Source organism: Platalea leucorodia, assembly GCF_965183815.1.
Source record: "Platalea leucorodia genome assembly, contig: HAP1_HAP1_SCAFFOLD_720, whole genome shotgun sequence".
Taxonomy (NCBI): Eukaryota; Metazoa; Chordata; class Aves; order Pelecaniformes; family Threskiornithidae; genus Platalea; species Platalea leucorodia.
The window spans coordinates 1-13,799 of NW_028120930.1; the positions used below are offsets into that span (position 1 = coordinate 1).

The 13,799-nt window shown below is 73.2% G+C and overlaps 2 protein-coding genes across 2 annotated transcripts; both read right to left on the minus strand.

Annotated features, from left to right (window-relative positions):
- Window positions 1–1,620: 1,620 nt before the first annotated feature.
- Window positions 1,621–9,524, minus strand: LOC309604379 (uncharacterized protein; the record flags this gene model as incomplete). The annotated part of the gene is given in 10 exon segments (XM_082339326.1): window positions 1,621–1,849; window positions 2,739–2,777; window positions 2,779–2,894; window positions 4,799–4,988; window positions 5,704–5,769; window positions 5,964–6,078; window positions 6,497–6,603; window positions 6,707–6,814; window positions 7,778–7,877; window positions 8,119–9,524. Coding segments are annotated over 10 exon segments (2,425 nt in total), but the record flags the coding sequence as incomplete, so codon positions are not given.
- Window positions 9,525–10,094: 570 nt separating this feature from the next.
- LOC309604380 (uncharacterized protein) lies at window positions 10,095–13,353 on the minus strand (the record flags this gene model as incomplete). The annotated part of the gene is made up of 3 exons (XM_082339327.1): window positions 13,278–13,353; window positions 12,787–12,882; window positions 10,095–11,543 (listed from the first exon to the last, which is right to left on the minus strand). The coding sequence occupies exons 1-3, from the start codon at window positions 13,296–13,298 to the stop codon at window positions 10,095–10,097; spliced, it is 1,566 nt and encodes a 521-aa protein (XP_082195453.1). The 5' UTR covers window positions 13,299–13,353.
- Window positions 13,354–13,799: the final 446 nt, after the last annotated feature.

The following is a 13,799-nucleotide window of genomic DNA, read 5'->3' on the forward strand; positions in this document are numbered from 1 at the left end:
GGCGTCATCAGCGGGCGCCGGCGCTTAAAGGGGCCGCGGCGCGGGGAAAAAAAAGAGGCGGGGCCGGGGCCCGATTTGGCCGTTTTTCACCCCAAAACCGGCCGGGGGGAGGGGCGGGGGGAGGGGAGGGGGCGGGGCGTCCCGTTAAATAAGCGCGAGGGGAGGGGGCGGAGTCAGGCGACCGGGAGCTGTCAATCAATCAAGGGGGGGGGGCGTCAATCGGAGGCCGGCGCGTCAATGGGGGAGCTGTCAATCAAGGGGAGCTGTCAATCACGGGGAGCTGTCAATCACGGGCTGGGCGGAGTGTCAATCACGGGGCTGTCAATCAACCGAGGGGCGGCGACCGGAGCGGGTCCTCCCCCGGGGGCTGTCAATCAAACGGAGGGAGCTGTCAATCAAAGGCTGCCGTCAATCAATCAAATGGAGCCGGTCGCGCAAGGCGGCTGTCAATCAAGGGCAGAGCGGGCTGTCAATCACGTGGAGCCGCCAATCAGGGGCTGGCTCGCAGCTCAATCGAGCGAGGCAGCTGTCAATCAATCAAGACAGCTGTCCATCAACCACAGGCAGTGTCAATCACCCCTGGCAGCTGCCAAATCAAAGCAGCTGTCAATCAACCAGAGGCCGCTGCCCATCGATCAAGCCAGCTGCCAATCACTCAAAGCAGCTGTCATCAACCACAGCGGCTGCCAATCACTCGCCCACGGCAGCTGCCAATCACTTGTTGCCAAGCTGTCATCAACCAAGGCCTCTGGTCAATCGATCGACGGGGCTGCCAATCAATCACAGCAGCTGCCAATCAACCACTGGAGCTGTCAATCGATCAAGCCAGCTGCCAATCACAGCCGCTGTCAATCAACCACAGCAGCTGTCAATCAACCACAGCAGCTTCAATCACTGGTTGCAGCTGTCAATCAACCAAGGCCACTGTCAATCGATCGACGGGGGCTGCCAATCAATCACAGCGGCTTGCCAATCAATCACAGCAGCTGTCAATCAACCACTGGAGCTGTCAATCGATCAAGCAGCTGTCAATCAAACACTGTAGCTGTCAATCGATCAAGCAGCTGTCAATCAAACACTGTAGCTGTCAATCGATCAAGCAGCTGTCAATCAAACACTGTAGCTGTCAATTGATCAAGCCAACTGTCAATCACAGCAGCCGTCAATCACCCCCCGGCAGCCGTCAATCACCCCCGGCAGCTGTCAATCATCACCCCCGGCAGCTGTCAATCACCCGCGGCAGCTGTCAATCACTCACCTCCCCTCAGAAGTAGAGGTTTGTCCTGGAGGCCGGGGGGGGCTCCCGCTGCCCCTCGGGGGGGGGGAGGGGGGTCCCGCTCCCCGCGTGCCCCTTCCCCCCCCCTCCCCCTCCTCCTCCTCCTCCCTGCCCCCCCCCCGCCCCCCCGGCCCCCCCCCCCCCCCGCCGCAGCCCCCCAGCGCCTCCAGCAGCCCCCGCGCCCCTCCCCCCCTTCTCCACCGGCCCCTCTCCCCACTGGGGGGCCCCCAATGCTCTTTTCCACCGCCCCCCTCCCCCACCGGGGGACCCCCCCCCCCCTTCTCCACCGGCCCCTCCCCCACCGGAGCTCCCCCCCCCCCCCTTTCCACCAGCCCCTCCCCCACCGGGGACCCCCCCCCCTTTCCCCAGCGGCCCCTCCCCCCCCCGGGGGCCCCTCCCCCCCCTCGGGGGGTCCCCCCCCCCCCGCCGCTGCCGCTCCTGCAGGATGGCGCGGGCGCCGTGCAGGCGGGGGGGGGGCGGCCGCTGCAGCTCCCCCCGCGTCTCCCGCCAGCGCCGCAGCTGCGCCCCGCTCTCCCGCTCCAGCAGCGCCTCCGTCACCGGCACCGACGTCACCTGGGGGGGGACACGGGGGGGGGGGGGGGGGGGCGCCGCGCCGTCACCGCGCCGTCACCCGCGCCGTCACCCGAGCCCTGGGACGCTGGGACCCCCCCACGTCCCCCCGTCTCCGTGTCCCCCCCAATGTCCCCCCATGCACCCCCAACCCCTGCCCCCATTGTCCCCAATGTCCCCCACACCCCCAGTGCCCCCCATGCCCCCAAATCCCCACGTCCCCCCGTCCCCTCCCGTCCCAATGTCCCCCCACGTCCCCCAGCCCCCCATGTCCCCAATGTCCCCCATGTCCCCCCATCCCCCCCGTCCCCCCATGTCCCACATCCCCCCATGTCCCCCCTGTGTCCCCAATGTCCCCCCGTCCCCCCACATCCCCCCATCCCCCCGTGTCTCCATGCCCCCCCCGTCCCCCCATGTCCCCACGTCCCCCCAATATCCCATGTCCCACGTCCCTCTGTGTCCCCAATGTCCCCCACGTCCCAATGTCCCCCCGTCCCCCTGTCCCCATGTCCCCCACCCTGTCCCCCCACATCCCCCCATCCCCCCGTGTCCCCATGTCCCCCCACATCCCATGTCCCCATGTCCCCATGTCCCCCCCCGTCCCCCCCATGTCCCACATCCCCCGTGTCCCCATGTCCCCCCCCATCCCCCCATGTCCCCCGTCCCCCCCTGTCCCCCACGTCCCCCCCGTCCCCCCATGTCCCACATCCCCCCATGTCCCCCACGTCCCCCCGTCCCCCCATGTCCCACATCCCCCCGTGTCCCCATGTCCCCCCCCGTCCCCCCATGTCCCCCGTCCCCCCCGTCCCCCACGTCCCCCCGTCCCCCCATGTCCCACATCCCCCCGTGTCCCCCCACGTCCCCCCGTCCCCCCCGTGCCCCCCGTCCCCACCTGCTGCACCAGGGCGTCCTCGTGCAGGCCGGGGGGGGGGGACGCTGCGCAGCCGCTCCATGGTCTCGTACATCCCCTGGCAGCTGCGCAGCTTCTCGGGGGTCCCCAGCGCCTGGCGCAGCAGCACCAGCCCCACGCGGAACATGATCTTCACCCCTGGGCCGGGGGGCGCCGGCGTCAGGGCCGCCGGGGGCGGGGACGCGGGCGGGGACGGGGGAGGGGGATACGGGACGGGGGGATGAAGATCTGGGGCGTGGGGACGTGGATGGGGGACGCGGGGACGTGGGCGGGGGACGTGGGGACGTGGATATGGGATGGGGGGACGCGGGCGGGGACGTGGGATGGGGATACGGGACGTGGGAACGCGGGTGGGGGACGTGGGGACGTGGGTGGGGGACGTGGGGACGTGGGTGGGGGAGGTGGGACATGGATACGGGACGGGGGGACGCGGATGGGGGACGTTGGCGTGAAGATCTGGGGCGTAGGGACACGGAGGTGGGATGTGGGGACACGGATGGGGACGGGGGATGGGGATACGGGACGTGGGGATGAAGATCTGGGGCGTGGGGACACGGGTGGGGGAGATGGGGACGTGGACGTGGACGTGGGGACGTGGATATGGGACGTGGACGTGGACGTGGGATGGGGATACGGGACGTGGGGACACAGATGGGGGACGTGGGGACGTGGACGTGGACATGGGGACGTGGATATGGGACGTGGGGACGTGGACGTGGACGTGGGATGGGGATACGGGACGTGGGGACAGAGATGGGGGACGTGGGGACGTGGACGTGGACATGGGGACGTGGATATGGGACGTGGGGACGTGGACGTGGACGTGGGATGGGGATACGGGACGTGGACATGAAGATCTGGGCGTGGGGACACGGATGGGGACGTGGACATGGACACACGGACGTGGGATGGGGGGACATGGACGTGGACGTGGGATGGGGATACGGGACGGGGGGACGCGGATGGGGGACGGGGGGACGCGGACGTGGGAGGAGGGACGTGGATATGGGACAGGGGGACGTGGATGTGGGACAGGGGGACGTGGGTACGGGACGGGGGGACGCGGATGGGGGACGTTGGCGTGAAGATCTGGGGCGTGGGGACGCGGACGGGGGACGCGGGGACGCGGACGGGGGACACGTGGCCACGCGGAAGCAGGGAGGAAGGCGGGATGTGGGGCGGGGACATCGGACCCGGCCACGGGAGGGGACATTGGCCACGGCTACGGGAGGGGACATTGGCCACGGCCACGGGAGGGGACATTGGCCACGGACGGGGCCACGGACGCAGGCCACGGCTACAGGACCTGGCCACGGGAGGGGACATTGGCCATGGCTACGGGCCACGGCCACGGGAGGTGGGCATTGGCCATGCCTACGGGACCCGGCCACGGGAGGGGACATTGGCCACGGCTACGGGCCCCGGCCCCGGGAGGCGGGCATTGGCCATGGACGGGGCCACGGACGCAGGCCACGGCCACGGGCCCTGGCCCCGGGAGGGGACATTGGCCACGGCTACGGGCCACGGCCACGGGAGGGGACATTGGCCACGGACGGGGCCACGGACGCAGGCCACAGCTACGGGACCCGGCCACGGGAGGGGACATTGGCCACGGCCACAGGCCCCGGCCCCGGGAGGCGGGCATTGGCCACGGACGGGGCCACGGACGCAGACCACGGCTACGGGACCCGGCCACGGGAGGGGACATTGGCCACGGCTACGGGCCCCGGCCACGGGAGGGGACATTGGCCATGGACGGGGCCACGGACGCAGGCCACGGCTACGGGCCCCGGCCCCGGGAGGGGACATTGGCCACGGCCACGGGCCCCGGCCCCGGGAGGCAGGCATTGGCCACGGCCACAGGACCCAGCCACGGGAGGGGACATTGGCCACGGACGGGGCCACGGACGCAGGCCACGGCCACGGGCCCCGGCCCCGGGAGGGGACATTGGCCACGGCCACGGGCCCCGGCCCCGGGAGGCGGGCATTGGCCCCGGGCGGGGCCCCGGGCGCGGGAGGCGGCTATCGGGGGCGGCCCCTACCCTCGCAGAAGAACATGTCCCAGACGCGCAGGACGGCGGCCCAGGGCAGGCTGCGGGCGAAGATGCACATGAACCACTCCGTCAGGTAAAGCACCGGCTCCACCCGGAAGCGCCGCAGGTGCCGGTGGGCGGCGGGGGCCGCGCGCCGCAGCAGCGCCGCAAACACCTCCCCGTCCAGCTGCACGGCCTCCTGGGGGGGGGGGGGCGGGGCGGGTCAGAGCCGCCCCCCGCCCCCGCAGCCCCCCCGTTGGCCACCGTGGACCACCAGCATCCCTCGTGGACCACCATTGACCCCTCTTGGCCACCATTGACTTCCATCGGCCCCCGTTGACCACCGTTGGCTGCCGTGGACCACCGCCATCCCTCATTGACCGCCGTTGATCTCTATTGGCCGCCATTGACCACCACTGGCCCCCATTGACCACCATCATCCCTCATTGGCCCCCGTTGATCCCTCATTGACCCCCATTGGCCCCCCCATTGACCCCCATTGACCCCTGTTGGCCCCCATTGACCCCTGTTGGCCTCCATTGGCCACCATTGGCCTCCACTGACCACCGTTGGCCTCCACTGACCCCCATCATCCCCTACTGACCTCCATTGGCCCCCACTGACCACCATTGGCCCCCATTGACCCCCATTGACCCCCACTGGCCCCCATTGGCCCCCATTGGCCACCATTGGCCCCCATTGACCACCATCGGCCCCCATTGACCCCCATTGGCCACCGTTGGCCCCCACTGGCCCCTATTGGCCACCGTTGGCCCCCATTGACCACCATCACACCCCATTGACCCCCATTGGCCCCCATTGACCCCTGTTGGCCCCCACTGGCCCCCGTTGGCCCCCACTGGCCCCCGTTGGCCCCCACTGGCCCCCGTTGGCCCGCCCCCAGCCCCCCTCACCAGGCCGGCGCTGTAGTAGCCGGGCAGGTATTTCTCGCAGATCTGCACCAGGCACCAGAAGGCTTGCTGGGGGTGGGGGAGGGGCGGGGAGGGGGGGTCAGCGGGGGGACCCCGGCCTCCGGGACCCCTCCCCCATCGCCCCCGGCCCCAGGGTCCCCCCCACCCCCCCCCCATCGCCCCCCATCCCCAGGGCCCTGGTGCCCCCCCTGCCCCCCACGACCCCCCTGCCCCCCCTGCCCCCCCTGCCCCCCATCCCCCACCTCGGCGGGCATGTGCATGAGGAGGACGGCGGCGACGGGGGCCTGGGCCTGGCAGTAGCCCTCCTGGGGCCGGTAGACGGTGTAGGCCTTCAGGATGCGGTACAGGTCCTGCTGCCTGGGGGCGGGGCCGGGGGAGGAGTCAGCCGATGGAGGGGCGGGGCCAGGGCCCGGGGGAGGAGCTACTGCAGAGGGGGAGGAGCCACCGGAGAGGGGGAAGGGCCCGACGAGGAGGGGAGGGGGTAGCGTGGAGGGGGAGGGGCCAATGTAAAGAGGGAGGGGCCAAACAATGAGGGGAGGGGACAGCCTGGAGGGGGCGGAGCCAGCTGTGGGATGGGGCGTGGCCACTCCTGGTGGGCGTGGCCACGCCAGAAAGGGGGCGTGTCCCCCCGGGGGAACCCACTCAAGGGCTGGGCGTGCCCTAAGTGGGTGTGGCCGCCAGGAGGGCGTGTCCCCAGCGAGTGGGCGTGTCCGGGGGGAGGTGGGCGTGTCCCGGGGAGGTGGGCGTGTCCCGGGGGGAGGTGGGCGTGTCCTACCCGTGCCCGCCCCGGGCGGCGAACATCTCGTGGAAGGGGAACTGCCGGTGCAGGTCCTTCTCGATGGCGTCCAGCCACCGCGGCTCCCCCGGCTGCCGCTCCAGCTCCTGCCGGGGGGGCGGGGCGTCACCCCCGGGCCACGCCCAGCGGGCCACGCCCGGCCCGGAGCCACGCCCCCCCTCCCCCGGCCACGCCCCCCTCCCAGCTCACCTGGAAGAGGCCGGGGTTGCGGTCGAGCAGGGCTTTGCTGTCGGAGAGGAGCTGCCAGGCGCGGGCCCGCAGGGAGGAGGGGATGCCCTTGCGGCAGCGCAGCTTCACCTGCCCCACGGCGAGACCCACGGCGAGACCCACGGACAGGCAGACCCACGGACGGACCCACGGCGAGACCCATGGACAGGCAGACCCACGGACGGACCCACGGCGAGACCCAGGGACGGACCCACGAAGAGACCCACGGCCCCCGCCGTCAGGCAGACGCAGCCCCCATGGCCTGCCGTGGGGCGGGAGGGCCCCCCGACCCCTCTATGGGGCTGGAACCCCCCCCAAACCCCGCTATGGGGCAGGAACCCCCCCCCCAGCCCCGCTATGGGGCAGGAGAAACCCCCCCAACCCCCTCTATGGGGCAGGAGGACCCCCCCAGAGCCTGCTATGGGGCAGGAGGACCTCCCCAAACCCCTCTATGGGGCAGGGGAACCCCCCCAGCCCCGCTATAGGGCCCCAAACCTCTCTATGGGGCAGGAGAACCTCCCCAAACTCCTCTATGGGGCAGGAACCCCCCCCCAGAGCCTGCTATGGGGGAGGAGAACCCCCCCAAACCCCTCTATGGGGCAGGAGGACCCCCCCAGAGCCTGCTATGGGGGAGGAGGACCCCCCCAAACCCCTCTATGGGGCAGGAGAACCTCCCCAAACCCCTCTATGGGGCAGGAAACCCCCCCAAACCCCTCTATGGGGCAGGAGAACCCCCCCAAACCCCTCTATGGGGCAGGAGAACCCCCCCCAGCCCCGCTATGGGGCAGGAAGACCCCCCCAACCCCCTCTGTGGGGCAGGAGAACCCCCCCAACCCCCTCTATGGGGCAGGAAGACCCCCCCAACCCCCTCTATGGGGCAGGAGAACCCCTCCAACCCCCTCTATGGGGCAGGAGAACCCCCCCCAACCCCGCTATGGGGCAGGAGGACCCCCAGAACCCCCTCCCGGCCAGACAGATCTCCCCCTCCCCGAACGCGCCGTGGGTCCTGGCCCCCCCCCCCGCCCCGCTCCCCGCCGTGGGGCAGGACCCCACCTTCTGGTAGCGCCGCGAGAGCCACTTGTCCCAGTGGTTGAACATCTCCAGCCACTTCAGCTCCCGCTGCCGCGCCACGTCCACGGGCACCGAGCTCTCCCTGGGGCGGGGGAGGGGCGGAGAGCGGGCGCTGGGTGGGGGAGGGGTCCCGACACCCCCCCACGCCTCCCCCTGGGCACCGCCCCCGGCCCCACAGCCAGCCCCCCCCCTCCCCCGCCAAACCCAGCCCCACGCTTGGGGGGGTCCCGCGCACCCAGAGGCGACGGGGGGATGGGGGCCCCACCCGGGGGGGGGGAGGGGCGCATTTTGGGGCCAAAGGTCCCGGTTTTGGGGTCACTCACGGCGCCTCGCTGTACTGGCTGCCCCCCAGGAAGCCGTAGCGGTCGGTGCGGCGGAAGGACGGCCCCGCCACCTCCGAGTCGGAGCCCATGGAGCTGGCGTCGTCGGGGAAGGGCCCGGCCAAGGACTCCAGCGTCCCCGACAGGAGGCTGACCGAGTCCAGGTCCGCGCCCCGCGGGCCCGGGATGCCGGGGCCCAGGCTGCCCTGCGAGCCCCGCCCCGGCCCGCTGGCCCCCGCCAGGCTCCGCGTCCCCGGGGAGCCCGGAGCGGCCGCCGGCGGGGCTGACGATGCCGCCAAGATGGCCGCCGGCGGGGCGGCGGCGGTCTCCGGAGCTGCCTTGGATGGACTTGGCGCTAAGATGGCCGCCGCGGGGGTCGGGCGAGGCTCCGGCTCCTCGTTGGCCGCCGTTGACCCTCCGTTGGCCACCACTGACTCCTCGTTGGCCGCCGTTGACCCTCCGTTGGCCACCATTGACTCCTCGTTGGCCACCATTGGCCCCGAGATGGCCGCCGTTGACCCTGAGATGGCCGCCGTTGACCCCGCGATGGCCACTGTTGACCCCGAGATGGCCGCCGTTGATCGCCCGTGGGCTTCTGGCTCCTCATTGGCTGCCGTTGCCCCCTGGTTGGCTGTCGTTGACCCCAAGATGGCCGCCGTTGATCGCCCGTGGGCTTCTGGCTCCTCATTGGCTGCCGTTGCCCCCTGGTTGGCTGTCGTTGACCCCAAGATGGCCACCGTTGATCTCTTGCGGGCTTCCGGCTCCACGTTGGCCGCCGTTGACCCCATGACGCTGGTCACCGTTGACCCCGCGCTGGCCGCCGTTGACTTCCCGTGGGCTTCCGGCTCCTCGTTGGCCGCCGCTGACCCCAAGATGGCCGCCGTTGACCGCGGGCTGGCCGCCCTTGACCCCGCGCTGGCCGCCCTTGACCTCCCGTGGGCTCCTGGCTCCTCATTGACCGCCGTCGACCCCGCGCTGGCCGCCGTCGACCCCGCAATGGCCGCCGCCGACCTCCCGTGGGCTCCTGGCTCCTCATTGGCCGCCGTCGACCCCGCGCCGGCCCCCGCCGCCGCCTCCGCCGCCCTCAAGATGGCCGCCGCCGCCCTCGCCCGCGGCTCCGAGCCCTCCTGGGCCTCGCTCGCCCCGGCCTTGACCCCGGCTGACCCCGCCTGGGCCTCGCTCGCCCCGGCCTTGACCCCCGCCGACCCCTCGGCGCCCTTCGACCCCCGCCCCTCATTGGCCGCCGCCGCCCCCCGCCCGGCCACGCCATTGGCCAGGGCTGCGGCCGGGGGGCCGGGGGCCATCTTGGGGCGTGGTCGGGCGGGGCGGGGCGGGGGCGCGGGGGGCCCCGTTTCCATGGCGACGAGCGGGGGCGGGGGGCGCCCGGGGCTGGCGGCGGCCGCAGCGACCCCTCCCCCGCCCTCCCGGCGCCGCCGCGGTGCGCGCGCAGCCCCGCCGGCCAATCAGGGCGCGGCAACGCCCTCCCCATTGGTCGGCGGGGGTGGGCGGGGCCGGCGGGGCAGGAAGGGGAAGCGGAGGAGGGCGGCGGCCAATGGGGAGGGAGGAGGGGCGGGGAGGGCGGAGGCCGCCGGCCAATGGGGTGGGGAGGGCGGGGCGGGAGGCGGGGGGAGCCGAGCAGGAAGTGACGGGCGGGCGCGGCGGCCAATGGCAGCGCAGCGGTGCTGAAGGGGGGGGGGGGCGCGAGCGGCGCTTCCGGCCGGTGGCGGGCGGAGGGCGGGACGAGCGATCGCCGCCGCCAATCAGCGGGCAGCGCGGCGGCGCCGCCGGCCAATGGGAGCGCGGGGAGGACAAGAGCGGGGCCGGGGGCCCTTTAAGGAGGCGGAGCCAGAGTCCGGTGACGTCTTTATTGAGTCTCGCCAGGCCCCGCCCCCCGGGGCGGCCGTTGCTTGGCAACCGCCCCGCTCCTTCCCCCTCCCCCCCGCCCTCCCCCGCGCGCGCGCGGTTGCCGGGCAACGGCCTCACTCCACCCCCCACTGCCAGCCCACCACCCGCAGGTGATTGGCTGCCGCCGGCCGGGGGGGCGTGGCCCGCAGCCCCGTCCACTCCGCGCCCACCCGCAGCCCGCGGGGGGCGGGGCCGAGCGCCGGCTCCGCCCACTCGTCCTCCGAGGGGTCCCCCGAGGAGGCGGAGCCTCCGCCCGGCCCCGCCCACCCCCCCGCGCAAGGGCGGGGCTCCGCCTCCGAGGGGGCGTGGCCGCGCCGCCGCCCCTCCCACTCCGGTGGGCGGGGCTCGCCCTCCGGGGGGGCGTGGCCTCCCCAGCCCTCCCCGCCGGCCCCCCCTCCCTCCGAGGAGGAGGAGGCGGGGCTGAGCCGAAGCCCCTCCCACTTCTCTGCCAAGGGGCGGAGCCTCTCCGGGGAGGCGTGGCCAGTCTCCAGCCCCTCCCACTCGCATCCCAGTGGGCGTGGCTCGCTCTCCAGCTCATTCATTAAGTCCTGGCCACCAGGGCCACGCCCCCCAGAGGGGGCCACGCCCCTCCACGGTGGGCAGAGCCTCTCTGGGGAGGCGTGGCCAGTCTCTAGCCCCTCCCACTCTCGTCCCAGTGGGCGTGGCTCACTCTCCAGCTCATTCATCAAGTCCTGGCCACCAGGGCCACGCCCTACGGGTGGAGCCCCGCCCCTCCACGGTGGGCGGAGCCTCTCTGGGGAGGCGTGGCCAGTCTCCAGCCCCTCCCACCCCAGTGGGCGTGGCTCACTCTCCAGCTCATTCATTATGTCCTCACCACCGGGGCCACGCCCTGTGGGTGGAGCCCCGCCCTTCCACGGTGGGCGGGGCTTCTCCGGGGAGGCGTGGCCAGTCCCCAGCCCCTCCCACTCGCCCCCCCGCGGGGGGGGCTCGCCCCCCTCCCCCTCCCGGCGCTGGGGGGGGGCGAAGGGGCGGAGCCTGCCGGCGGGGGCGTGGCCGGGGCGGTGGACGCGCTGGTGGCGGGCGAGGGTGGAGCTGCGGGCGAAGGCCTTGCCGCAGCGGGGGCAGCGGTAGGGCCGGGCGCCGGTGTGGGCGCGCTGGTGGACGGCCAGGTAGGAGCTGTCGCCGTAGCTCTTGCCGCAGAGGCGGCACTGGAAGGGGCGCTCGCCCGAGTGGGTGACGCGGTGGCGGAGGAGGTGGGAGCTCTCGGCGAAGCGCTTGCCGCAGTCGCCGCAGGCGTAGAGGCGCTCGCCGGTGTGGGTGCGGTGGTGGCGGGCCAGGTCGGAGCGCTGGGCGAAGGCTTTGCCGCAGGCGGCGCAGGCGAAGGGGCGCTCGCCGGTGTGGCTGCGCTGGTGGCGGATGAGGTGGGAGCTCAGGCCGAAGCGCTTCCCGCACTCCCCGCAGGCGAAGGGACGCGGCGGCGGCGGGGGGGCGGTGGCGGCACGGGGGGGGCCGCGGCGGCGGCGGGGGGGGGGACGACGGTGGCGACGGGGCGGGGGAGGCGGCTGCGGGGGTGGGGAGGGGGCGTCAGGGCCTCTGAGCCTGCAGCCCGGCCCCGTGTCCCCCTGTCCCCCTGTCCGTCCCTCTGTCCCTCATCCGTCCCTCTGTCCCCTCTCTGCCCGTCCCCACGCCCCCCTGTCCGTCTGTCCCCCCGTCTGTCCCTCTGTCCCCTCTCTGCCCGTCCCCACGTCCCCCTGTCCGTCCCTCTGTCCCCCCGTCTGTCCCTCTGTCCCCTCTCTGACCGTCCCCACGTCCCCCTGTCCGTCCCTCTGTCCCCCTGTCTGCCTCTCTGTCCCCTCTCTGACCGTCCCCACGTCCCCCTGTCCGTCCCTCTGTCCCCCCGTCTGCCTCTCTGTCCCCCCGTCTGTTCCTCTGTCCCCTCTCTGCCCGTCCCCACATCCCCCTGTCCGTCTGTCCCCCCATCTGTCCCTCTGTCCCCTCTCTGCCTGTCCCTCTGTCCATCTCTCTGTCCCCCCGTCTATCCCTCTGTCCCCTCTCTGCCCGTCCCCGTGTCCCCCCGTCCGTCTCCATGTCCCCTCTCTGCGTCCCCCTGTCCCTCTCTCTGTCCCCCTGTCCCTCTCTCTGTCCCCCCATCCGTCCCCAGGTCCCCGTCTGTCCCTCTGTCCCCCCATCTGTCCCTCTGTCCCCCATCCATCCCTCTGTCCCCTCTCTGCCCGTCCCCACGTCCCCCTCCCCATCTCTCTGTCCATCTCCGGGTCCCTCTGTCCCTCCCTGTGTCCCTCCCCCATGTCCCCCTGCCCCTCCCTGTGTCCCCCTGTCCGTCCCTGGGTCCCCTTCTGTCCCTCTGTCCCCCCGTCTGTCCCTCTGTCCCCCCGTCTGTCCATTCCCTTGTCCCCCTCCCTGTCCTTGCGTCCCTGCCATGTCCCCCTGTCCATCCCCGCATCCCCCTGTCCATCCCCGTGTCCCCTCTCTGTCCGTCCCCAGGTCCCCCTCTCCGTCCCCCCCTCCCCATCCATGTCCCTCCCTCTGTCCCTGCGTCCCCCTGTCCATCCCCATGTCCCCTCTCTGTCCGTCCCCGCGTCCCCTCTCTGTCCGTCCCCATGTCCCCCTGTCTGTCCCCATGTCCCCTCTCTGGGTCCCCCCATGACCTCAGGGACCCCCCCAGGGTGCTCAGAGGACCCCTCCACGAGCTGAAGGACCCCCCAAAAGGCTCAGGGACCCCCCCATGGGCTAAAAGACCCCCCCAGGGTGCTGAGGGCCCCCCCCCCCACGCTCCCCAGCCCTTACCCGGGGGGCCGGCGTCCCGCTGCAGCTCCCGGGGGGGTTCGCCCAGCGCCCCCCACTCCTCCATCGCGGGGCCCCCGGCACCGTCAGCCCCCAGCCCTGGGGGGGGGAGAGGGTGAGACGGGGCCCCCCCATCGCCCTCAGCCCCCCCGTATCGGCACCGGGGACCCCCCCATCGCCCTCAGCCCCCCCGTATCCGCACCGGGGACCCCCCCATCGCCCTCAGCCCCCCCCCCATCCGCACCGGGGACCCCCCCATCGCCCTCAGCCCCCCCCCCATCCGCACCGGGGACCCCCCCATCGCCCTCAGCCCCCCCGTATCGGCACCGGGGACCCCCCCATCGCCCTCAGCCCCCCCCTTATCGGCACCGGGGACCCCCCCATCGCCCTCAGCCCCCCCGTATCGGCACCGGGGACCCCCCCATCGCCCTCAGCCCCCCCGTATCCGCACCGGGGACCCCCCCGAGCATCCCCCGCCCCCAGACCCCACTCACCCGCGGCGGGGCCCCCCCCATACGCCCCCCGGCCCCCCCGTTCGCCCAGCGGCCGCCGGGCCCGGCCGCCGGAAGCGCCGCGGTTGTGGCGGGGAGGGAGTGGGGGGGGGCCTCCAAAAAGCCGCTTCCGGTTCAAACCACACGGGGCCGCTCCGGCCGCCTTGGAGGACCGCGCGTCTCCATAGCTTTAACCCGTTCCGCGACTCTATGGTTCGCCTTCCGCCGGGGAGGGGAGTCCTTCCGGCGCGCTGATTGGGCGGGGAAGGGGGCGTGGCGCGCCGAACGGCGCGTCCTGATTGGCTCCGTCGCGCGCGGGGACTACGCCTCCCGTCATCCCCCGCGCCGCCGCCGCCATTTTGCGTGGGCGGCGGGGGCGGACGGGGGAGGGCGCAGGCCGCTCCGCCGCCCGCCCGTTCCCACCCGCCGCCGCCGCCGCCGGCCCCGTCCGCGCCCCGGGGGGTGCGGGGGGGCCGCTCCCCTCCCCCTCCTCTCCTCCGCCGCCCGGGGGGAGGGGGGGAGACC